At 43.6% G+C, this 25378-nt stretch overlaps 1 protein-coding gene across 1 annotated transcript in view; it reads right to left on the bottom strand.

The window, feature by feature from the left end:
• The window catches only part of LOC118379207 (nidogen-1-like), a 167622-nt gene that overhangs the window by 111748 nt on the left and 30496 nt on the right, over nt 1–25378 (bottom strand). Inside the window, 2 exon segments of the mRNA XM_052497069.1 lie at nt 21038–21066; nt 21218–21360. Of these exon segments, the coding sequence (XP_052353029.1) occupies nt 21038–21066; nt 21218–21360 (172 nt within the window).

Genomic DNA, 25378 nt, shown 5'->3' on the forward strand with positions numbered 1-25378 from the left:
AGTTTGGGAGAAAGAGGCGAGACAGAGAGTTTGGGAGAAGGAGCGAGACAGGAGAGTTGGGAGAAAGAGAGCAGAAGAGAGTTTGGGAGGAAAGAGACGCGAGACGAGAGAGTTTAGAGAAAGACGAGACAGAGAGAGTTGAGAAAGAGTGCGAAGAGAGAGTTTGGGAGAAAGGGAGAGAAGAGAGTTTAGGAGAAAGAGACGAGACAGAGAGTTTGGGAGAAAGAGAGCGAGACAGAGAGAGTTTGGGAGAAAGAGTCGCGAGACAGAGAGAGTTTAAGAGAAAGAGAGCGAGACAGAGAGAGTTTGGGAGAAAGAGTGCGAGAGAGAGAGTTGGGAGAAAGGGTGCGAGACAGAGAGTTTGGGAGAAAAGAAGCGAGACAGAGAGCTTAAGAGAAAGAGAGCGAGACAGAGAGAGTTTGGGAGAAAGAGAGCGAGACAGAGAGAGCTTAAGAGAAAGAGAGCGAGACAGAGAGTTCGAAGAGAAAGATCCGAGACAGAGAGAGCTTAAGAGAAAGAGCGAGACAGAGAGTTTAAGAGAAAGAGAACGAGACAGAGAGAGTTTAAGAGAAAGAGAGCGAGACAGAGAGAGTTTGGGAGAAAGGTGCGAGACAGAGTTTGGGAGAAAAAAGGGAGAGCTTGGGAGAAAGAGACAGACAGAGAGTTTGGGAGAAAGAGAGCGAGACAGAGAGTTTGGGAGAAAGAGAAAGCGAGACAGAGAGAGTTTGGGAGAAAGAGAGCGAGACAGAGAGAGTTTGGGAAAAGAGACAGAGAGAGCTCTGGGGGGACATAGAGAGCGAGACAGAGAGTTTGGGGAAAAGGAAAAGAGAGAAAAGAGACAGAGAGTTTAAGAGAAAGAGAACGAGACAGAGAGAGTTTAAGAGAAAGAGAGCGAGACAGAGAGAGTTTGGGAGAAAGAGTGCGAGACAGAGAGAGTTTAAGAGAAAGAGTGCGAGACAGAGAGAGTTTGGGAGAAAGGGTGCGAGACAGAGAGAGTTTGGGAGAAAGAGAGCGAGACAGAGAGTTTAAGAGAAAGAGAACGAGACAGAGAGTTTGGGTGGAAGAGAGCGAGACAGAGAGAGTTTGGGAGAAAGAGAACGAGACAGAGAGTTTGGGTGGAAGAGTGCGAGACAGAGAGAGTTTGGGAGAAAGAGAGCGAGACAGAGAGTTTAAGAGAAAGAGAGCGAGACAGAGAGAGTTTAAGAGAAAGAGAGTGAGACAGAGAGAGTTTAAGAGAAAGAGACAGACAGAGAGAGTTTGGGAGAAAGAGTGCGGAGACAGAGAGCCTGGGGAAAAGGAGCGAGACAGAGAGTTTGGGAGAAAGAGAGCGAGACAGAGAGAGTTTAAGAGAAAGAGAGCAAGACAGAGAGAGTTTGGGAGAAAGAGTGCGAGAGAGAGAGTTTGGGAGAAAGAGAGCGAGACAGAGAGAGTTTAAGAGAAAGAGAACGAGACAGAGAGAGTTTAAGAGAAAGAGAGCGAGACAGAGAGAGTTTTGGAGAAAGAGTGCGAGAGAGAGAGTTTTGGAGAAAGAGTGCGAGAGAGAGAGTTTGGGAGAAAGGGTGCTGAGACAGAGAGTTTGGGAGAAAGAGAGCGAGACAGAGAGTTTAAGAGAAAGAGAACGAGACAGAGAGAGTTTAAGAGAAAGAGAGCGAGACAGAGAGAGTTTGGGGAGAAAGAGTGCGAGACAGAGAGAGTTTAAGAGAACAGATCGAGACAGAGAGAGTCTGGGTATGATTGTATACAGCAGAGTCTGTAGACAGAGAGCCTAGACATATGAGAGCTACACATGAGATATTCAGAGAGAGCCTGCATAGTTATGTTATATAGACAGAGAGAGTTTGGGGAGAAATGTTGTTTACGAGACAGAGAGAGTTTAAGAGAAAGAGAGCGAGACAGAGAGAGTTTTGGAGAAAGAGTGGAGAGAAAGAAAGGGTGCGAGACAGAGAGAGTTTGAGAGTTTAAGAGAAAGAGCGAGACAGAGAGAGTTTAAGAGAAAGAGAAACGAGACAGAGAGAGTTTAAGAGAAAGAGTGCGAGAGAGAGAGAGTTTAAGAGAAAGAGAGCGAGACAGAGAGTTTAAGAGAAAGAGAGCGAGACAGAGAGTTTAAGAGAAAGAGAGCGAGACAGAGAGAGTTTGGGAGAAAGAGTGCGAGAGAGAGAGTTTGGGAGAAAGAGAGCGAGACAGAGAGAGTTTGGGAGAAAGAGAGCGAGAGAGAGAGTTTAAGAGAAAGAGAGCGAGACAGAGAGAGTTTGGGAGAAAGAGAGCGAGAGAGAGAGTTTGGGAGAAAGAGAGCGAGACAGAGAGAGTTTAAGAGAAAGAGAACGAGACAGAGAGAGTTTAAGAGAAAGAGTGCGAGAGAGAGAGTTTTGGAGAAAGAGTGCGAGAGAGAGAGTTTGGGAGAAAGGGTGCGAGACAGAGAGTTTGGGAGAAAGAGAGCGAGACAGAGAGTTTAAGAGAAAGAGAACGAGACAGAGAGAGTTTAAGAGAAAGAGAGCGAGACAGAGAGAGTTTGGGAGAAAGAGTGCGAGACAGAGAGAGTTTAAGAGAAAGAGAGCGAGACAGAGAGAGTTTAAGAGAAAGAGAGCGAGACAGAGAGAGCTCTGGGAGAAAGAGTGCGAGAGAGAGTTTAGGAGAAAGAGACGAGACAGAGAGAGTTTAAGAGAAAGAAGCGAGACAGAGAGAGTTTAGGAGAAAGAGTGCGAGACAGAGAGAGAGCTCTAAGAGAAAGAGAGCGAGACAGAGAGAGTTTAAGAGAAAGAGAGCGAGACATGTTTCCACATAGTTATTTTATATCAAGAGCTCTGCATAAGTTATATTACACGTTATGTTTCACATATACATGTTTACATTATATATGTTTCAATGATAAGCTATATTTACATTGCATAGCCTGCATAAGCTATTTACTATATATATATTTCTGCATATGTTGGTTTATCATATATATTTCACATAGTTATATTTCTGGCACAGAGAGTTGGGAAAGAGTGCAGACAGAGAGCTTAAGAGAAAGAGCGAGACAGAGAGAGTTTAAGAGAAAGAGAGTTGAGATGAGAGAGAGTTTAAGAGAAAGAGAACGAGACAGAGAGAGTTTCTTAAGAGAAAAGAGCGAGAGAGAGAGAAGAGAAAAGAGAAAGAGAGAGAAAGAGTGCAGAGAGTTTCCTCCATAAAGAGAAGCTGAGACAGAGAGAGTTTAAGAGAAAGAGAGCGAGACAGAAGAGAGTTTTGGAGAAAGAGTCGCGAGAGAGAGAGTTTTGGAGAAAGAGTGCTGAGAGAGAGAGTTTAGGAGAAAGGAGTCGCTGAGACAGAGAGTTTGGGAGAAAGAGAGCTGAGACAGAGAGTTTAAGAGAAAGAGAACGAGACAGAGAGAGTTTAAGAGAAAGAGAGCGAGACAGAGAGAGTTTAAGAGAAAGAGAGCGAGACAGAGAGAGTTTAAGAGAAAGAGAGCGAGACAGAGAGTTTAAGAGAAAGAGAACGAGACAGAGAGAGTTTAAGAGAAAGAGAGCGAGACAGAGAGAGTTTGGGAGAAAGAGTGCGAGAGAGAGAGTTTGGGAGAAAGGGTGCGAGACAGAGAGTTTGGGAGAAAGAGAGCGAGACAGAGAGAGTTTAAGAGAAAGAGAGCGAGACAGAGAGTTTAAGAGAAAGAGAACGAGACAGAGAGAGTTTAAGAGAAAGAGAGCGAGACAGAGAGAGTTTGGGAGAAAGAGTGCGAGAGAGAGAGTTTGGGAGAAAGGGTGCGAGACAGAGAGTTTGGGAGAAAGAGAGCGAGACAGAGAGAGTTTAAGAGAAAGAGAGCGAGACAGAGAGAGTTTAAGAGAAATTATTGTTTACATCAAGTATATATTTCCGTATGTTATTATATATATATACCTGCATGTTGTTGTTTGCTATCATATATTGTTTCAAGACATAAGGTTATATTTACTATATATATATTTCCAAGTTATTGTTTGCATCAAGAGCCCAAAAAGGTTATTTATATATATATAGCCTGCATAAGCGGCGCTAAGACGTTATGAGCCTGCATAGTTATTGTCTAAGACAGAGAGAATTTAAGAGAAAGAGAGCGAGACAGAGAGAGTTTAAGAGAAAGAGAGCGAGACAGAGAGAGTTTGGGAAAGAGTGACAGAGAGAGTTTGGGAGAAAGGAGCGAGACAGAGAGTTTGGGAGAAAGAGAGCGAGACAGAGAGAATTTAAGAGAAAGAGCGAGACAGAGAGTTTGGGAGAAAATATTTAAGACAAGAGCCTGCATGTTGTTTATACTGGCATAACTTCACATAAGTTATACTACATTGCAGAGAGCTCACATGTTGTTGTTTGGCATTGCTATGAGCCTACATGTTGTTTGGCATTTAAGTATATATTTCACATATTATTATATATAGAAAGAGAGTGATTTAGGAGATTTATTTTTATAACAAGAATAAGAAAACAGAGAGAGAGAGAAAGGGAGACGACACAAAGTGTACCTATGCAGGTGTGCCCGCCACTGGCGAACTGGTATCCATCATTGCACCTCACAGCGGAAGGTTCCGGGCTGGTTGTTGCAGACTGAGTGTCTCCACAGGCCAGAGGGATCTCTACACTCATCAATATCTGACAGGAACAAACACAAACCCAAGCATTGACATAAACACACATAAACAGAAAGATACACATGACTGTTCAGATCTGAGGGATCTACACTAAACAATGTCGACAGGGACAGATGGAGACAAACAGAAACAGAAAAATGACTGTTAGTCTGTTCAGATCTGAACAGGTTTTTAATCAAGAATGGTAAAAAGTGACACAGGACGGTATGTCGACCTTCAGATACTATACTATACTACAAATTACAACAACTGTAACAACTATAATAATAACTATAATAACTATAACAACTATAATAACTATAATAACTATAACAACTATAACAACTATAATAACTATAATAACTATAACAACTATAACAACTATAATAACTATAATAATAACTATAATAACTATAACAACTATAATAACTATAACAACTATAATAATAACGATAATAACTATAATAACTATAATAATAACTATAATAACTATAATAACTATAATAACTATAACAACTATAATAACTATAATAATAACTATAATAACTATAATAACTATAATAATAACTATAATAACTATAATAACTATAATAATAACTATAATAATAACTATAATAACTATAATAACTATAATAATAACTATAATAACTATAATAACTATAATAACTATAATAATAACTATAATAACTATAACAACTATAATAACTATAATAATAACTATAATAACTATAACAACTATAATAACTATAATAACTATAACAACTATAACTATAATAACTATAATAACTATAACAACTATAATAAATAATAACTATAATAACTATAATAACATAAATAACCATAATAACTATAACAACTATAATAACTATAATAATTATAATAACTATAATAATTATAATAATAATTCTAATAATTATAATAATAACTAATAATTATAATAATAACTATAATAATAACTATAATAATTATAATAACTATTATAACAACTATAATAACTATAATTAATAACTATAATAACTATAACAACTATAATAATTATAATAATAACTATAATAATTATAATAACTATTATAACAATTAATAACTATAACAATAACTATAATAACTAGAACAACTATAATAATTATAATAATAACTATAATAATTATAATAACTATAATAATAACTATAATAATTATAATAACTATAATAATAACTATAATAATTATAATAACTATAATAACTATAATAACTAAATATAACTATAATAATTATAATAACTATAATAACCATAATATAACAACTAATAACTATAATAACTATAATAATTATAACAACTATAATACAACTATAAATAACAACTATGATAACTATAATAACTATAACAACTATAATAACTATAATAACTATAACAACTATAATAATTATAACAACTATAAATAACTATAACAACTATAATAACTATAATAACTATAATAACTATAACAACTGTAATAACTATAATAACTATAACAACTATAATAATTATAACAACTATAACAACTATAACAACTATAATAACTATATATTATAATAACTGTAATAATAACTATTATAACAACTATAATAACTATAATAAACCATAATAACTATAAATAACTATAATAATCATAATAACTATAATGACTATAACAACTATAATAACTATAATAACTATAATAACTATAACAACTATAATAACTATAAATAATAACTATAATAACTATAACAACTATAATAACTATAAACTATAATAACTATAATAACTATAAACTATAACAACCGTAACAACTATAATAACTATAATAATAACTATAATAACTAATAAACTATAATAACTATAACAACTATAATAACTATAATAACTATAATAAATATAACAACTATAATAACTATAATAACAACTATAATAACTATAACAACTATAATAACTATAATAACTATAACAACTATAACAACTATAATAACTATAATAACTAATAACAACTATAATAACTATTATAACAACTATAATAACTATAATAACTATAATAACTATAATAACTATAATAACTATAACAACTATAACAATAACTATAACAACTAATAACTATAAACAACTATAATAACTATAATAACTATAAATAACTATAATAACTATAATAACTATATTATAACAACTATAATAACTATAACAACTATAATAACTATAATAACTAAATAACTATAATAACTATAATAAACTATAATAACCATAATAATAACCATAATAATAACTATTATAATAACTATAATAACTATAATAACTATAATAACTATAACAACTATAATAATAATAACTATAATAACTATAACAACTATAACAACTATAATAACTATAATAACTATAATAGCAAGTTATTACCTGTAAACATGACAATGAACCTCGCTCAATGTATTATCTGGGAAATTATCTTTTAGCGGCTACCAAACCAAACTCCCAAGACGCAGAGCAAAAATATTTAGGAACATATTAGACCAGTGGGCACAATCCAATATGTTGTGACTGTAGTTCACTGGTGTTCTGACAGCACTGGACAGCAGAGGGACTGTAGTTCACTAGTGTTCTGGACAGTATCTGGATAGCAGAGGGACTGTAGTTCACTAGTGTTCTGACAGTATCTGACAGCAGAGGGACTGTAGTTCACTAGTGTTCTGACAGTATCTGGATAGCAGAGGGACTGTAGTTCACTAGTGTTCTGGATAGCAGAGGGACTGTAGTTCACTAGTGTTCTGACAGTATCTGGATAGCAGAGGGACTGTAGTTCACTAGTGTTCTGACAGTATCTGGATAGCAGAGGGACTGTAGTTCACTAGTGTTCTGGACAGCAGAGGGACTGTAGTTCACTAGTGTTCTGACAGTATCTGGATAGCAGAGGGACTGTAGTTCACTAGTGTTCTGATAGCAGAGGACTGCAGTTCACTAGTGTTCTGGACAGTATCTGGATAGCAGAGGGACTGTAGTTCACTAGTACCCTGGATAGCAGAGGGACTGTAGTTCACTAGTGTTCTGACAGTATCTGGATAGCAGAGGGACTGTAGTTCACTAGTGTTCTGACAGTATCTGATAGCAGAGGGACTGTAGTTCACTAGTGTTCTGGACAGCAGAGGACTGTAGTTCACTAGTGTTCTGGATAACAGAGGACTGTAGTTCACTAGTGTTCTGGACAGTATCTGGATAGCAGAGGGACTGTAGTTCACTGGGTGTTCTGATAGCAGAGGGACTGTAGTTCACTAGTGTTCTGACAGTATCTGGATAGCAGAGGGACTGTAGTTCACTAGTGTTCTGACAGTATCTGATAGCAGAGGGACTGTAGTTCACTGGTGTTCTGATAGCAGAGGGACTGTAGTTCACTGGTGTTCTGACAGTATCTGGATAGCAGAGGGACTGTAGTTCACTAGTGTTCTGACAGTATCTGATAGCAGAGGGACTGTAGTTCACTGGTGTTCTGGATAGCAGAGGGACTGTAGTTCACTGGTGTTCTGGACAGTATCTGGATAGCAGAGGGACTGTAGTTCACTAGTGTTCTGGACAGTATCTGATAGCAGAGGACTGTAGTTCACTGGTGTTCTGATAGCAGAGGGACTGTAGTTCACTGGTGTTCTGACAGTATCTGGATAGCAGAGGGACTGTAGTTCACTGGGTGTTCTGGATAGCAGAGGGACTGTAGTTCACTATGTTCTGGACAGTATCTGGATAGCAGAGGGACTGTAGTTCACTAGTGTTCTGACAGTATCTGGACAGCAGAGGGACTGTAGTTCACTTGGTGTTCTGGGACAGTATCTGATAGCAGAGGGACTGTAGTTCACTAGTGTTCTGGACAGTGGTAATCTGGATAGCAGAGGGACTGTAGTTCACTAGTGTTCTGGACAGTATCTGGATAGCAGAGGGACTGTAGTTCACTGGTGTTCTGACAGTATCTGGATAGCAGAGGGACTGTAGTTCACTAGTGTTCTGACAGTATCTGGATAGCAGAGGGACTGTAGTTCACTAGTGTTCTGGACAGTATCTGGATAGCAGAGGGACTGTAGTTCACTAGTGTTCTGGACAGTATCTGATAGCAGAGGGACTGTAGTTCACTAGTGTTCTGACAGTATCTGGATAGCAGAGGGACTGTAGTTCACTGGTGTTCTGACAGTATCTGACAGCAGAGGGACTGTAGTTCACTAGTGTTCTGGACAGTATCTGATAGCAGAGGGACTGTAGTTCACTAGTGTTCTGGACAGTATCTGATAGCAGAGGGACTGTAGTTCACTAGTGTTCTGACAGTATCTGGATAGCAGAGGGACTGTAGTTCACTAGTGTTCTGACAGTATCTGGATAGCAGAGGGACTGTAGTTCACTAGTGTTCTGGACAGTATCTGGATAGCAGAGGGACTGTAGTTCACAGTGTTCTGGACAGTATCTGATAGCAGAGGGACTGTAGTTCACTAGTGTTCTGACAGTATCTGGATAGCAGAGGGACTGTAGTTCACTAGTGTTCTGACAGTATCTGGATAGCAGAGGGACTGTAGTTCACTAGTGTTCTGGACAGTATCTGGACAGCAGAGGACTGTAGTTCACTGGGTGTTCTGGACAGTATCTGGATAACAGAGGGACTGTAGTTCACTAGTGTTCTGACAGTATCTGGATAGCAGAGGGACTGTAGTTCACTAGTGTTCTGACAGTATCTGGATAGCAGAGGGACTGTAGTTCACTAGTGTTCTGATAGCAGAGGGACTGTAGTTCACTAGTGTTCTGACAGTATCTGATAGCAGAGGGACTGTAGTTCACTGGTGTTCTGGACAGCAGAGGGACTGTAGTTCACTAGTGTTCTGACAGCAGAGGGACTGTAGTTCACTAGTGTTCTGGATAGCAGAGGGACTGTAGTTCACTAGTGTTCTGACAGTATCTGGATAGCAGAGGGACTGTAGTTCACTAGTGTTCTGACAGTATCTGGATAGCAGAGGGACTGTAGTTCACTAGTGTTCTGGACAGTATCTGGATAGCAGAGGGACTGTAGTTCACTAGTGTTCTGACAGTATCTGATAGCAGAGGGACTGTAGTTCACTAGTGTTCTGGACAGTATCTGGATAGCAGAGGGACTGTAGTTCACTAGTGTTCTGGACAGTATCTGGATAGCAGAGGGACTGTAGTTCACTATGTTCTGGACAGTATCTGGACAGCAGAGGGACTGTAGTTCACTAGTGTTCTGACAGTATCTGGATAGCAGAGGACTGTAGTTCACTGGTGTTCTTGATAGCAGAGGGACTGTAGTTCACTGGTGTTCTGACAGTATCTGATAGCAGAGGGACTGTAGTTCACTAGTGTTCTGGACAGTATCTGGATAGCAGAGGGACTGTAGTTCACTGGTGTTCTGGACAGTATCTGGATAGCAGAGGGACTGTAGTTCACTGGTGTTCTGGACAGTATCTGGATAGCAGAGGGACTGTAGTTCACTAGTGTTCTGGACAGTATCTGGATAGCAGAGGGACTGTAGTTCACTAGTGTTCTGACAGTATCTGATAGCAGAGGGACTGTAGTTCACTGGTGTTCTGGACAGTATCTGGATAGCAGAGGGACTGTAGTTCACTGGTGTTCTGGACAGTATCTGATAGCAGAGGGACTGTAGTTCACTAGTGTTCTGGACAGTATCTGGATAGCAGAGGGACTGTAGTTCACTAGTGTTCTGGACAGCAGAGGGACTGTAGTTCACTGGTGTTCTGGATAGCAGAGGGACTGTAGTTCACTGGTGTTCTGACAGTATCTGGACAGCAGAGGGACTGTAGTTCACTGGTGTTCTGGACAGTATCTGGACAGCAGAGGGACTGTAGTTCACTAGTGTTCTGACAGTATCTGGAAAGCAGAGGGACTGTAGTTCACTAGTGTTCTGACAGTATCTGAAAGCAGAGGGACTGTAGTTCACTGGTGTTCTGATAACAGAGGGACTGTAGTTCACTAGTGTTCTGGATAGCAGAGGGACTGTAGTTCACTAGTGTTCTGACAGCAGAGGGACTGTAGTTCACAGTGTTCTGGACAGCAGAGGGACTGTAGTTCACTAGTGTTCTGACAGCAGAGGGACTGTAGTTCACTAGTGTTCTGACAGCAGAGGGACTGTAGTTCACTAGTGTTCTGACAGCAGAGGGACTGTAGTTCACTAGTGTTCTGGACAGCAGAGGGACTGTAGTTCACTAGTGTTCTGGACAGCAGAGGGACTGTAGTTCACTAGTGTTCTGGACAGCAGAGGGACTGTAGTTCACTAGTGTTCTGGACAGCAGAGGGACTGTAGTTCACTAGTGTTCTGGATAGCAGAGGGACTGTAGTTCACTAGTGTTCTGGACAGCAGAGGACTGTAGTTCACTAGTGTTCTGGACAGCAGAGGGACTGTAGTTCACTAGTGTTCTGGACAGCAGAGGGACTGTAGTTCACTAGTGTTCTGACAGCAGAGGGACTGTAGTTCACTAGTGTTCTGGACAGCAGAGGGACTGTAGTTCACTAGTGTTCTGACAGCAGAGGGACTGTAGTTCACTAGTGTTCTGGACAGCAGAGGGACTGTAGTTCACTAGTGTTCTGGACAGCAGAGGGACTGTAGTTCACTAGTGTTCTGACAGCAGAGGGACTGTAGTTCACTAGTGTTCTGACAGCAGAGGGACTGTAGTTCACTAGTGTTCTGGACAGCAGAGGGACTGTAGTTCACTAGTGTTCTGACAGCAGAGGGACTGTAGTTCACTAGTGTTCTGGACAGCAGAGGGACTGTAGTTCACTAGTGTTCTGGACAGCAGAGGGACCTGTAGTTCACTAGTGTTCTGGACAGCAGAGGGACTGTAGTTCACTAGTGTTCTGGACAGCAGAGGACTGTAGTTCACTAGTGTTCTGACAGTATCTGATAGCAGAGGACTGTAGTTCACTAGTGTTCTGGACAGCAGAGGGACTGTAGTTCACTGGTGTTCTGGACAGCAGAGGGGACTGTAGTTCACTAGTGTTCTGGACAGCAGAGGGACTGTAGTTCACTAGTGTTCTGGACAGCAGAGGGACTGTAGTTCACTAGTGTTCTGGACAGCAGAGGGACTGTAGTTCACTAGTGTTCTGGACAGCAGAGGGACTGTAGTTCACTAGTGTTCTGGACAGCAGAGGGACTGTAGTTCACTAGTGTTCTGGACAGCAGAGGACTGTAGTTCACTAGTGTTCTGGACACAGCAGAGGGACTGTAGTTCACTAGTGTTCTGGATAGCAGAGGGACTGTAGTTCACTAGTGTTCTGGACAGCAGAGGGACTGTAGTTCACTAGTGTTCTGGACAGCAGAGGGACTGTAGTTCACTAGTGTTCTGGACAGCAGAGGGACTGTAGTTCACTAGTGTTCTGGACAGCAGAGGGACTGTAGTTCACTAGTGTTCTGGACAGCAGAGGGACTGTAGTTCACTAGTGTTCTGGACAGCAGAGGGACTGTAGTTCACTAGTGTTCTGGACAGCAGAGGGACTGTAGTTCACTAGTGTTCTGGATAGCAGAGGGACTGTAGTTCACTAGTGTTCTGGACAGCAGAGGGACTGTAGTTCACTAGTGTTCTGGACAGCAGAGGGACTGTAGTTCACTAGTGTTCTGGATAGCAGAGGGACTGTAGTTCACTAGTGTTCTGGACAGCAGAGGGACTGTAGTTCACTAGTGTTCTGGACAGCAGAGGGACTGTAGTTCACTAGTGTTCTGGACAGCAGAGGGACTGTAGTTCACTAGTGTTCTGGACAGCAGAGGGACTGTAGTTCACTAGTGTTCTGGACAGCAGAGGACTGTAGTTCACTAGTGTTCTGGACAGCAGAGGGACTGTAGTTCACTAGTGTTCTGGACAGCAGAGGACTGTAGTTCACTAGTGTTCTGGACAGCAGAGGGACTGTAGTTCACTAGTGTTCTGGATAGCAGAGGGACTGTAGTTCACTAGTGTTCTGGACAGCAGAGGGACTGTAGTTCACTAGTGTTCTGGACAGCAGAGGGACTGTAGTTCACTAGTGTTCTGGACAGCAGAGGGACTGTAGTTCACTAGTGTTCTGTTCTGGACAGCAGAGGACTGTAGTTCACTAGTGTTCTGGACAGCAGAGGGACTGTAGTTCACTAGTGTTCTGGACAGCAGAGGGACTGTAGTTCACTAGTGTTCTGGACAGCAGAGGGACTGTAGTTCACTAGTGTTCTGACAGCAGAGGGACTGTAGTTCACTAGTGTTCTGGACAGCAGAGGGACTGTAGTTCACTAGTGTTCTGGACAGCAGAGGGACTGTAGTTCACTAGTGTTCTGGACAGCAGAGGGACTGTAGTTCACTAGTGTTCTGGACAGCAGAGGGACTGTAGTTCACTAGTGTTCTGGACAGCAGAGGGACTGTAGTTCACTAGTGTTCTGATAGCAGAGGGACTGTAGTTCACTAGTGTTCTGGACAGCAGAGGGACTGTAGTTCACTAGTGTTCTGGACAGCAGAGGGACTGTAGTTCACTAGTGTTCTGGACAGCAGAGGGACTGTAGTTCACCAGTGTTCTGGACAGCAGAGGGACTGTAGTTCACTAGTGTTCTGGACAGCAGAGGGACTGTAGTTCACTAGTGTTCTGGACAGCAGAGGGACTGTAGTTCACTAGTGTTCTGGACAGCAGAGGGACTGTAGTTCACTAGTGTTCTGGACAGCAGAGGGACTGTAGTTCACTAGTGTTCTGGACAGCAGAGGGACTGTAGTTCACTAGTGTTCTGACAGCAGAGGGACTGTAGTTCACTAGTGTTCTGGACAGCAGAGGGACTGTAGTTCACTAGTGTTCTGGACAGCAGAGGGACTGTAGTTCACTAGTGTTCTGGACAGCAGAGGGACTGTAGTTCACTAGTGTTCTGGGACAGCAGAGGGACTGTAGTTCACTAGTGTTCTGGACAGCAGAGGGACTGTAGTTCACTAGTGTTCTGGACAGCAGAGGGACTGTAGTTCACTAGTGTTCTGGACAGCAGAGGACTGTAGTTCACTAGTGTTCTGGACAGCAGAGGGGACTGTAGTTCACTAGTGTTCTGGACAGCAGAGGGACTGTAGTTCACTAGTGTTCTGGACAGCAGAGGGACTGTAGTTCACTAGTGTTCTGGACAGCAGAGGGACTGTAGTTCACTAGTGTTCTGGACAGCAGAGGGACTGTAGTTCACTAGTGTTCTGGACAGCAGAGGGACTGTAGTTCACTAGTGTTCTGACAGCAGACAGCAGGGACTGTAGTTCACTAGTGTTCTGGACAGCAGAGGGACTGTAGTTCACTAGTGTTCTGGACAGCAGAGGGACTGTAGTTCACTAGTGTTCTGGACAGCAGAGGGACTGTAGTTCACTAGTGTTCTGGACAGCAGAGGGACTGTAGTTCACTAGTGTTCTGACAGCAGAGGGACTGTAGTTCACTAGTGTTCTGGACAGCAGAGGGACTGTAGTTCACTAGTGTTCTGGACAGCAGAGGGACTGTAGTTCACTAGTGTTCTGGACAGCAGAGGGACTGTAGTTCACTAGTGTTCTGGACAGCAGAGGGACTGTAGTTCACTAGTGTTCTGGACAGCAGAGGGACTGTAGTTCACTAGTGTTCTGGACAGCAGAGGGACTGTAGTTCACTAGTGTTCTGGACAGCAGAGGGACTGTAGTTCACTAGTGTTCTGGACAGCAGAGGGACTGTAGTTCACTAGTGTTCTGGACAGCAGAGGGACTGTAGTTCACTAGTGTTCTGGACAGCAGAGGGACTGTAGTTCACTAGTGTTCTGGACAGCAGAGGGACTGTAGTTCACTAGTGTTCTGGACAGCAGAGGGACTGTAGTTCACCAGTGTTCTGGACAGCAGAGGGACTGTAGTTCACTAGTGTTCTGGACAGCAGAGGGACTGTAGTTCACTAGTGTTCTGGACAGCAGAGGGACTGTAGTTCACTAGTGTTCTGGACAGCAGAGGACTGTAGTTCACTAGTGTTCTGGACAGCAGAGGGACTGTAGTTCACTAGTGTTCTGGACAGCAGAGGGACTGTAGTTCACTAGTGTTCTGGACAGCAGAGGGACTGTAGTTCACTAGTGTTCTGGACAGCAGAGGGACTGTAGTTCACTAGTGTTCTGGACAGCAGAGGGACTGTAGTTCACTAGTGTTCTGGACAGCAGAGGACTGTAGTTCACTAGTGTTCTGACAGCAGAGGGACTGTAGTTCACTAGTGTTCTGGACAGCAGAGGGACTGTAGTTCACTAGTGTTCTGACAGCAGAGGGACTGTAGTTCACTAGTGTTCTGGACAGCAGAGGGACTGTAGTTCACTAGTGTTCTGGACAGCAGAGGGACTGTAGTTCACTAGTGTTCTGGACAGCAGAGGGACTGTAGTTCACTAGTGTTCTGGACAGCAGAGGGACTGTAGTTCACTAGTGTTCTGGACAGCAGAGGGACTGTAGTTCACTAGTGTTCTGGACAGCAGAGGGACTGTAGTTCACTAGTGTTCTGGACAGCAGAGGGACTGTAGTTCACTAGTGTTCTGGACAGCAGAGGGACTGTAGTTCACTAGTGTTCTGGACAGCAGAGGGACTGTAGTTCACTAGTGTTCTGGACAGCAGAGGGACTGTAGTTCACTAGTGTTCTGACAGCAGAGGGACTGTAGTTCACTAGTGTTCTGGACAGCAGAGGGACTGTAGTTCACTAGTGTTCTGGACAGCAGAGGGACTGTAGTTCACTAGTGTTCTGGACAGCAGAGGGACTGTAGTTCACTAGTGTTCTGGACAGCAGAGGGACTGTAGTTCACTAGTGTTCTGGACAGCAGAGGGACTGTAGTTCACTAGTGTTCTGGACAGCAGAGGGACTGTAGTTCACTAGTGTTCTGGACAGCAGAGGACTGTAGTTCACTAGTGTTCTGGACAGCAGAGGGACTGTAGTTCACTAGTGTTCTGGACAGCAGAGGGACTGTAGTTCACTAGTGTTCTGACAGCAGAGGGACTGTAGTTCACTAGTGTTCTGGACAGCAGAGGGACTGTAGTTCACTAGTGTTCTGACAGCAGAGGGACTGTAGTTCACTAGTGTTCTGGACAGCAGAGGGACTGTAGTTCACTAGTGTTCTGGACAGCAGAGGGACTGTAGTTCACTAGTGTTCTGGACAGCAGAGGGACTGTAGTTCACTAGTGTTCTGGACAGCAGAGGGACTGTAGTTCACTAGTGTTCTGGACAGCAGAGGGACTGTAGTTCACTAGTGTTCTGACAGCAGAGGGACTGTAGTTCACTAGTGTTCTGGACAGCAGAGGGACTGTAGTTCACTAGTGTTCTGGACAGCAGAGGGACTGTAGTTCACTAGTGTTCTGGACAGCAGAGGGACTGTAGTTCACTAGTGTTCTGGACAGCAGAGGGACTGTAGTTCACTAGTGTTCTGGACAGCAGAGGGACTGTAGTTCACTAGTGTTCTGGACAGCAGAGGACTGTAGTTCACTAGTGTTCTGGACAGCAGAGGGACTGTAGTTCACTGGACAGCAGAGGGAGTGTTCTGGACAGCAGAGGGACTGTAGTTCACTAGTGTTCTGACAGCAGAGGGACTGTAGTTCACTAGTGTTCTGGACAGCAGAGGGACTGTAGTTCACTAGTGTTCTGGACAGCAGAGGGACTGTAGTTCACTAGTGTTCTGGACAGCAGAGGGACTGTAGTTCACTAGTGTTCTGACAGCAGAGGGACTGTAGTTCACTAGTGTTCTGACAGCAGAGGGACTGTAGTTCACTAGTGTTCTGGACAGCAGAGGACTGTAGTTCACTAGTGTTCTGGACAGCAGAGGGACTGTAGTTCACTAGTGTTCTGGACAGCAGAGGGACTGTAGTTCACTAGTGTTCTGGACAGCAGAGGGACTGTAGTTCACTAGTGTTCTGGACAGCAGAGGGACTGTAGTTCACTAGTGTTCTGGACAGCAGAGGGACTGTAGTTCACTAGTGTTCTGGACAGCAGAGGGACTGTAGTTCACTAGTGTTCTGGACAGCAGAGGGACTGTAGTTCACTAGTGTTCTGACAGCAGAGGGACTGTAGTTCACTAGTGTTCTGGACAGCAGAGGGACTGTAGTTCACTAGTGTTCTGGACAGCAGAGGGACTGTAGTTCACTAGTGTTCTGGACAGCAGAGGGACTGTAGTTCACTAGTGTTCTGGACAGCAGAGGGACTGTAGTTCACTAGTGTTCTGGACAGCAGAGGACTGTAGTTTCCTAATTGCTAAATGTGTTTAGAGATACTGTAGTTCCTGTGTTCTGGACAAGCATCCTGTCTTTACTAGTGTTCTGTGGCTAAGAGCACTTCCTTTTCCCTCGTCAGCAAAACTAGTTCACTACCCCTCCTCCCCAAGCCTGTCCCAAGACAAAATAAGAACTCCTAGTTCACTAGTGGGACTATCTGGGAGTAGGGTCCTCATTTTAACTCTGTCTGCCAGCAGAGCACTTCCTTTCCTGTCATCCTAAAACTGTTCCTCCCGCCTCCCAGGGACTGTAGTTCCAAGACTTTCCAACTCCAAAGACTGTAAAAACATTTCCTAACCCAACTCCAAGCCCGAAATAGAAACCCCTCTGTTCTGTGAAGGGACTACTCCTTCCTGTACATCATACTGTAGTTTGTGTTCTGAAATGAGCCCTGAAACCCCAAGATATGAAGGGAGGGCTGTAGTTCACTAGGTTCTGGAAATGGTCCCCTAATCAACCTATGATTGAGTGTTTGGTCTGGGAGTCAGACAGTGAAGGAACAGGATTCTGACAGGATGGGCTGTCAACCAGGCCACAGTACAACGCAGTACAGAATATAGTACAGAGCACATCAGAGTACAGTACAGCACAGTACAGAGGACAGTTCACAGTACAACAGCAGAGGGAATATAGTACAGAGCACATCAGAATACAGCACAGTACAGAGTACAGCACAGCACAGAATACAGCACAGTGTTCAGAATACAGCACAGTACAGAGTTACAGTACAGCACAGTACAACGCAGTACAGAGTACAGAATATAGTTCAGAGCACATCAGAATACAGCACAGTACAGAGTTCAGACACAGAGTACAGCACAGTTCACAGAGTACAGCAGAGGACTGAGTTCAGCACAGTTCAGAGCACAGCACAGGACAGTTCACAGTACAGAGTACAGCACAGTACAGAGTACAGCACAGTACAGAGCACAGCACAGTACAGAGTACAGCACAGTACAGAATACAGCACAGTACAGAGCACAGCATACCTGTAAGTGTTAATGAGGACACTGTAAGACACTGTAAGATGTAATGGAGCATTAGACTGTTTTTCCCTTTCCTGCTTGGTATGCAAAATACTGACTAGAGCTTCATTTAGACACCAAAAGATACAGACTAGAGCTTCATTTAGACACCAAAAGATACTGACTAGAGCTTCATTTAGACACCAAAAGATACTGACTAGAGCTTCATTTAGCCACCAAAAGATACTGACTAGAGCTTCATTTAGACACCAAAAGATACTGACTAGAGCTTCATTTAGACACCAAAAGATACTGACTAGAGCTTCATTTAGACACCAAAAGATACTGACTAGAGCTTCATTTAGACACCAAAAGATACTGACTAGAGCTTCATTTAGCCACCAAAAGATACTGACTAGAGCTTCATTTAGCCACCAAAAGATACTGACTAGAGCTTCCTTTTAGCCACCAAAAGATACTCCCCCTAGAGCTTCATTTAGCCACCAAAAGATACTGACTAGAGCTTCATTTAGCCACCAAAAGATACTGACTAGAGCTTCATTTAGACACCAAAAGATACTGACTAGAGCTTCATTTAGCCACCAAAAATATACTGACTAGAGCTTAATTTAGCCACCAAAAGATACTGACTAGAGCTTCATTTAGACACCAAAAGATACTGACTAGAGTTTCAGTTTAGACACCAAAAGATACTGACTGGAGTCATTTAGACACCAAAAGATACTGACTAGAGCTTCATTTAGACACCAAAAGATACTGACTAGAGCTTCATTTAGCCACCAAAAGATACTGACTAGAGCTTCATTTAGACACCAAAAGATACTGACTAGAGCTTCATTTAGACACCAAAAGATACTGACTAGAGCTTCATTTAGACACCAAAAGATACTGACTAGAGCTTCATTTAGCCACCAAAAGATACTGACTAGAGCTTCATTTAGACACCTAACACGACTAATGATATGATTGTTCTGATCAGCTCCTCTGTGTATTATGAGTACTCCAGACAGCATTTCACATCTCCATAACATACCGTAACAAGAGCGCCCGTCTCCAGTGAAGCCAGCAGCACACTGGCAGGTGAACTGTGATACTGTTCGGGGCTCACAGACAGCAAAAAGATACGCAGCCGTGTCTCCCAGTGAAACAGGAATACTCCTAGAGCTTCTGCTGGCCTCCTGGACAGAAACACAGCCAGTACAGTTTAAATACAGCATTCTCCACTTCCTGCTGGCCTCCTGGACAGAAACACAGCCAGTACAGTTTAAATACAGCATTCTCCACTTCCTGCTGGCCTCCTACAGAAACACAGCCAGTACAGTTTAAATACAGCATTCTCCACTTCCTGCTGGCCTCCTGGACAGAAACACAGCCAGTACAGTTTAAATACAGCATTCTCCACTTCCTGCTGGCCTCCTGGACAGAAACACAGCCAGTACAGTTTAAATACAGCATTCTCCACTTCCTGCTGGCCTCCTGGACAGAAACACAGCCAGTACAGTTTAAATACAGCATTCTCCACTTCCTGCTGGCCTCCTGGACAGAAACACAGCCAGTACAGTTTAAATACAGCATTCTCCACTTCCTGCTGGCCTCCTGGACAGAAACACAGCCAGTACAGTTTAAATACAGCATTCTCCACTTCCTGCTGGCCTCCTGGACAGAAACACAGCCAGTACAGTTTAAATACAGCATTCTCCACTTCCTGCTGGCCTCCTGGACAGAAACACAGCCAGTACAGTTTAAATACAGCATTCTCCACTTCCTGCTGGCCTCCTGACAGAAACACAGCCAGTACAGTTTAAATACAGCATTCTCCACTTCCTGCTGGCCTCCTGGACAGAAACACAGCCAGTACAGTTTAAATACAGCATTCTCCACTTCCTGCTGGCCTCCTGGACAGAAACACAGCCAGTACAGTTTAAATACAGCATTCGCCACTTCCTGCTGGCCTCCTGGACAGAAACACAGCCAGTACAGTTTAAATACAGCATTCGCCACTTCCTGCTGGCCTCCTGGACAGAAACACAGCCAGTACAGTTTAAATACAGCATTCTCCACTTCCTGCTGGGCTCCTGGACAGAAACACAGCCAGTACAGTTTAAATACAGCATTCTCCACTTCCTGCTGGCCTCCTGGGCAGAAACACAGCCAGTACAGTTTAAATACAGCATTCTCCACTTCCTGCTGGCCTCCTGGACAGAAACACAGCCAGTACAGTTTAAATACAGCATTCTCCACTTCCTGCTGGCCTCCTGGACAGAAACACAGCCAGTACAGTTTAAATACAGCATTCTCCACTTCCTGCTGGCCTCCTGGACAGAAACACAGCCAGTACAGTTTAAATACAGCATTCTCCACTTCCTGCTGGCCTCCTGGACAGAAACACAGCCAGTACAGTTTAAATACAGCATTCGCCACTTCCTGCTGGCCTCCTGGACAGAAACACAGCCAGTACAGTTTAAATACAGCATTCGCCACTTCCTGCTGGCCTCCTGGACAGAAACACAGCCAGTACAGTTTAAATACAGCATTCTCCACTTCCTGCTGGGCTCCTGGACAGAAACACAGCCAGTACAGTTTAAATACAGCATTCGCCACTTCCTGCTGGCCTCCTGGACAGAAACACAGCCAGTACAGTTTAAATACAGCATTCTCCACTTCCTGCTGGCCTCCTGGACAGAAACACAGCCAGTACAGTTTAAATACAGCATTCTCCACTTCCTGCTGGCCTCCTGGACAGAAACACAGCCAGTACAGTTTAATACAGCGTTTCCCAAACTCGGTCCTGGGGACCCCAATGGGGGCACATTGATTATTTAAATCAGCTGTGTAGTGATAGGGCAAAATATGATTAGGACCGTGTTTGGGAAGTGCTGGTTTAATATCCCATTATCAATGTAGTTAAGAACTAGGTTATCACACATTTAGACAATGTTTCATATTATATTGTAGGTGATTGTTGCTACTCCAAAACTGGCACTACCAGAGACCATCGACAAAATTGGAAGGCTCTCGATTAGGAAGATCTGTCTCAAACAGGAACAGGAAACGACTACTACTTGAACCATCTACAAATAATACAAAAGAAGACCAACAGAAAGACGTATCAATTAGGGAGGAGGAATTTACATCAGTCTAAACAGGAAGAAGGAAGGAAGGGAAATCAGACCAATCAGAGAGACAACAATAACCTCAGACGGGAAGTGACTCACCGTTGACATCGCCGATTTTGTTGCTCATGGCGTATCGGATCAGCTCGTTGTTGAGTCGTACATCACAAACACCTGGTCCACACTCAGCATCTGTAGAAGACATACTGTATTAATGTATTCGGTTACATGCATTTGCATTTGTTTATTGATGCATTTGGTTACTAGTATGATTACTCGTATGATTGATTGATTGATTGATTGATTGATTGATTGATTGATTGATTGATTGATTAGTGTGTACCTGTGTGGGCAGCACGGCCCTTGCAGCCTCGTCATTTGGACAGCTCTGGAAGGTGATGGTCTGTCTCCACTGGTAAGTCCTGGTCTCAGCAGAGCCATCATCCAGACTCACAGTGTAGTCCCTTGTAGAGGAAGACGTGATCACTACAGGAGGAGAGAGACACCAGGCTCAGAGGAAGATGTGATCACTACAGGAGGAGAGACACCATACTCAGAGGAAGACGTGGTCACTACAGGAGGAGGGAGACACCAGGCTCAGAGGAAGATGTGATCACTACAGGAGGAGGGAGACACCAGGCTCAGAGGAAGATGTGATCACTACAGGAGGAGAGAGACACCAGGTTCAGAGGAAGACGTGATCACTACAGGAGGAGAGACACCAGGCTCAGAGGAAGATGTGATCACTACAGGAGGAGAGAGACACCAGGTTCAGAGGAAGACGTGATCACTACAGGAGGAGAGAGACACCAGGCTCAGAGGAAGATGTGATCACTACAGGAGGAGAGACACCAGGCTCAGAGGAAGATGTGATCACTACAGGAGGAGGGAGACACCAGGCTCAGAGGAAGATGTGATCACTACAGGAGGAGAGACACCAGGCTCAGAGGAAGATGTGATCACTACAGGAGGAGAGAGACACCAGGCTCAGAGGAAGATGTGATCACTACAGGAGGAGAGAGACACCAGGCTCAGAGGAAGATGTGATCACTACAGGAGGAGAGAGACACCAGGCTCAGAGGAAGACGTGATCACTACAGGAGGAGAGAGACACCAGGCTCAGAGGAAGACGTGATCACTACAGGAGGAAAGAGACACCAGGCTCAGAGGAAGACGTGGTCACTACAGGAGGAGAGAGACACCAGATCCAGAGGAAGATGTGATCACTACAGGAGGAGAGAGACACCAGGCTCAGAGGAAGATGTGATCACTACAGGAGGAAAGAGACACCAGGCTCAGAGGAAGACGTGATCACTACAGGAGGAGAGAGACACCAGGCTCAGAGGAAGATGTGATCACTACAGGAGCAGAGAGACACCAGGCTCAGAGGAAGACGTGATCACTACAGGAGGAGGGACACCAGGCTCAGAGGAAGATGTGATCACTACAGGAGGAGAGAGACACCAGACTCAGAGGAAGACGTGATCACTACAGGAGGAAAGAGACACCAGGCTCAGAGGAAGACGTGATCACTACAGGAGGAGGGAGACACCAGGCTCAGAGGAAGATGTGATCACTACAGGAGGAAAGAGACACCAGGCTCAGAGGAAGATGTGATCACTACAGGAGGAGAGAGATACCAGGCTCAGAGGAAGACGTGATCACTACAGGAGGAGAGAGACACCAGGCTCAGAGGAAGACGTGATCACTACAGGAGGAGGGACACCAGGCTCAGAGGAAGATGTGATCACTACAGGAGGAGGGAGACACCAGGCTCAGAGGAAGATGTGATCACTACAGGAGGAGAGAGACACCAGGCTCAGAGGAAGACGTGATCACTACAGGAGGAGAGACACCAGGCTCAGAGGAAGATGTGATCACTACAGGAGGAGGGAGACACCAGGCTCAGAGGAAGATGTGATCACTACAGGAGGAGAGACACCAGGCTCAGAGGAAGATGTGATCACTACAGGAGGAGAGAGACACCAGGCTCAGAGGAAGATGTGATCACTACAGGAGGAGAGAGACACCAGGCTCAGAGGAAGATGTGATCACTACAGGAGGAGAGAGACACCAGGCTCAGAGGAAGACGTGATCACTACAGGAGGAGAGAGACACCAGGCTGAGAGGAAGATGTGATCACTACAGGAGGAGAGAGACACCAGGCTCAGAGGAAGATGTGATCACTACAGGAGCAGAGAGACACCAGGCTCAGAGGAAGACGTGATCACTACAGGAGGAGAGACACCAGGCTCAGAGGAAGTTGTGATCACTACAGGAGGAGGGAGACACCAGGCTCAGAGGAAGATGTGATCACTACAGGAGGAGAGAGACACCAGGCTCAGAGGAAGACGTGATCACTACAGGAGGAGGGAGACACCAGGCTCAGAGGAAGATGTGATCACTACAGGAGGAGGGAGACACCAGGCTCAGAGGAAGATGTGATCACTACAGGAGGAGAGAGATACCAGGCTCAGAGGAAGACGTGATCACTACAGGAGGAGAGAGACACCAGGCTCAGAGGAAGATGTGATCACTACAGGAGGAGAGAGACACCAGACTCAGAGGAAGATGTGATCACTACAGGAGGAGAGAGACACCAGGCTCAGAGGAAGATGTGATCACTACAGGAGGAGAGACACCAGACTCAGAGGAAGATGTGATCACTACAGGAGGAGGGAGACAGCAGGCTGAGATCAGGAGACGTGATCACTACAGGAGGAAAGAGACACCAGGCTGAGATCAGGAGACACACAACATGATCCTTGATGGGACAGACACAGTAACATAAACACAGCACTGAGCCTATTCATGGGTTGCATGTTTCCTCACATTATTGTTTTGAACGTTAGTTTTGGACTAATGCCATTCTACTCAACACATCGTCAATGAGCGCTGATGAAGATTTCATCAAAACTGCTTGGAAATACAATGACATTCAGGAGGAGACTTTTCGTCATAATTGTGATGTCACCAGATTGACTTTAGATGCAGTATAACGTTAGCTAGCTAGCTAAGATTAAGGTGTGATGTCACCAGATTGACTTTAGATGCAGTATAATGTTAGCTAGCTAGCTAAGATTAAGGTGATGTCACCAGATTGACTTTAGATGCAGTATAATGTTAGCTAGCTAGCTAAGATTAAGGTGATGTCACCAGATTGACTTTAGATGCAGTATAACGTTAGCTAGCTAGCTAAGATTAAGGTGATGTCACCAGATTGACTTTAGATGCAGATTATAATGTTAGCTAGCTAGCTAAGATTAAGGTGATGTCACCAGATTGACTTTAGATGCAGTATAACGTTAGCTAGCTAGCTAAGATTAAGGTGATGTCACCAGATTGACTTTAGATGCAGTATAATGTTAGCTAGCTAGCTAAAATTAAGGTGATGTCACCAGATTGACTTTAGATGCAGTATAATGTTAGCTAGCTAGCTAAGATTAAGGTGATGTCACCAGATTGACTTTAGATGCAGTATAATGTTAGCTAGCTAGCTAAGATTAAGGTGATGTCACCAGATTGACTTTAGATGCAGTATAACGTTAGCTAGCTAGCTAAGATTAAGGTGATGTCACCAGATTGACTTTAGATGCAGTATAATGTTAGCTAGCTAGCTAAGATTAAGGTGATGTCACCAGATTGACTTTAGATGCAGTATAATGTTAGCTAGCTAGCTAAGATTAAGGTGATGTCACCAGATTGACTTTAGATGCAGTATAATGTTAGCTAGCTAGCTAAGATTAAGGTGTGATGTCACCAGATTGACTTTAGATGCAGTATAATGTTAGCTAGCTAGCTAAGATTAAGGTGATGTCACCAGATTGACTTTAGATGCAGTATAATGTTAGCTAGCTAGCTAAGATTAAGGTGTGATGTCACCAGATTGACTTTAGATGCAGTATAATGTTAGCTAGCTAGCTAAGATTAAGGTGATGTCACCAGACTTTAGATGCTGTTAGATCCACTGTGATGTCATCCAATGTCATAAGGTCATAAGGCACCAATTTGTAAGTCGCTCTGGATAAGAGCGTCTGCTAAATCACTTAAATGTAAATGTAAATGTAGATGCAGTATAACGTTAGCTAGCTAGCTAAAATTAAGGGGAGGCCCTCTGATTTTAAACTAGCTGACGTTATCATTGCTAGTCATTTTTTACGAACTTTGCTAGCTAATGACAACATTGCCATCTGTCTAAAGTCTATTTTACAATATGATACGGCTGGCAAAGTAGTTTCCTATTAAATATTTGATTACTTTATCAATATACTGGTATTTCCAGGCACTATAGTGTAATTTAGACTAAACAGTAGTTAGCCTCTGTCCAGAATGACTGAGTTCATCACCACTGTAGGGCACCACTATGGCACCGCCGGAAGAGGACGGCTTGAGAACGTGCATAACAATGGCAGACGGGACCGAGTGACGGAGGTGAAACCTATGAATAGATATCTACTTCTATGTTTAGAGCCTGTTAGAATCCTTTAGAATCCTGTTTATAATC

This window comes from Oncorhynchus keta, chromosome 3 (genome assembly GCF_023373465.1).
Source record: "Oncorhynchus keta strain PuntledgeMale-10-30-2019 chromosome 3, Oket_V2, whole genome shotgun sequence".
Classification (NCBI taxonomy): domain Eukaryota; kingdom Metazoa; phylum Chordata; class Actinopteri; order Salmoniformes; family Salmonidae; genus Oncorhynchus; species Oncorhynchus keta.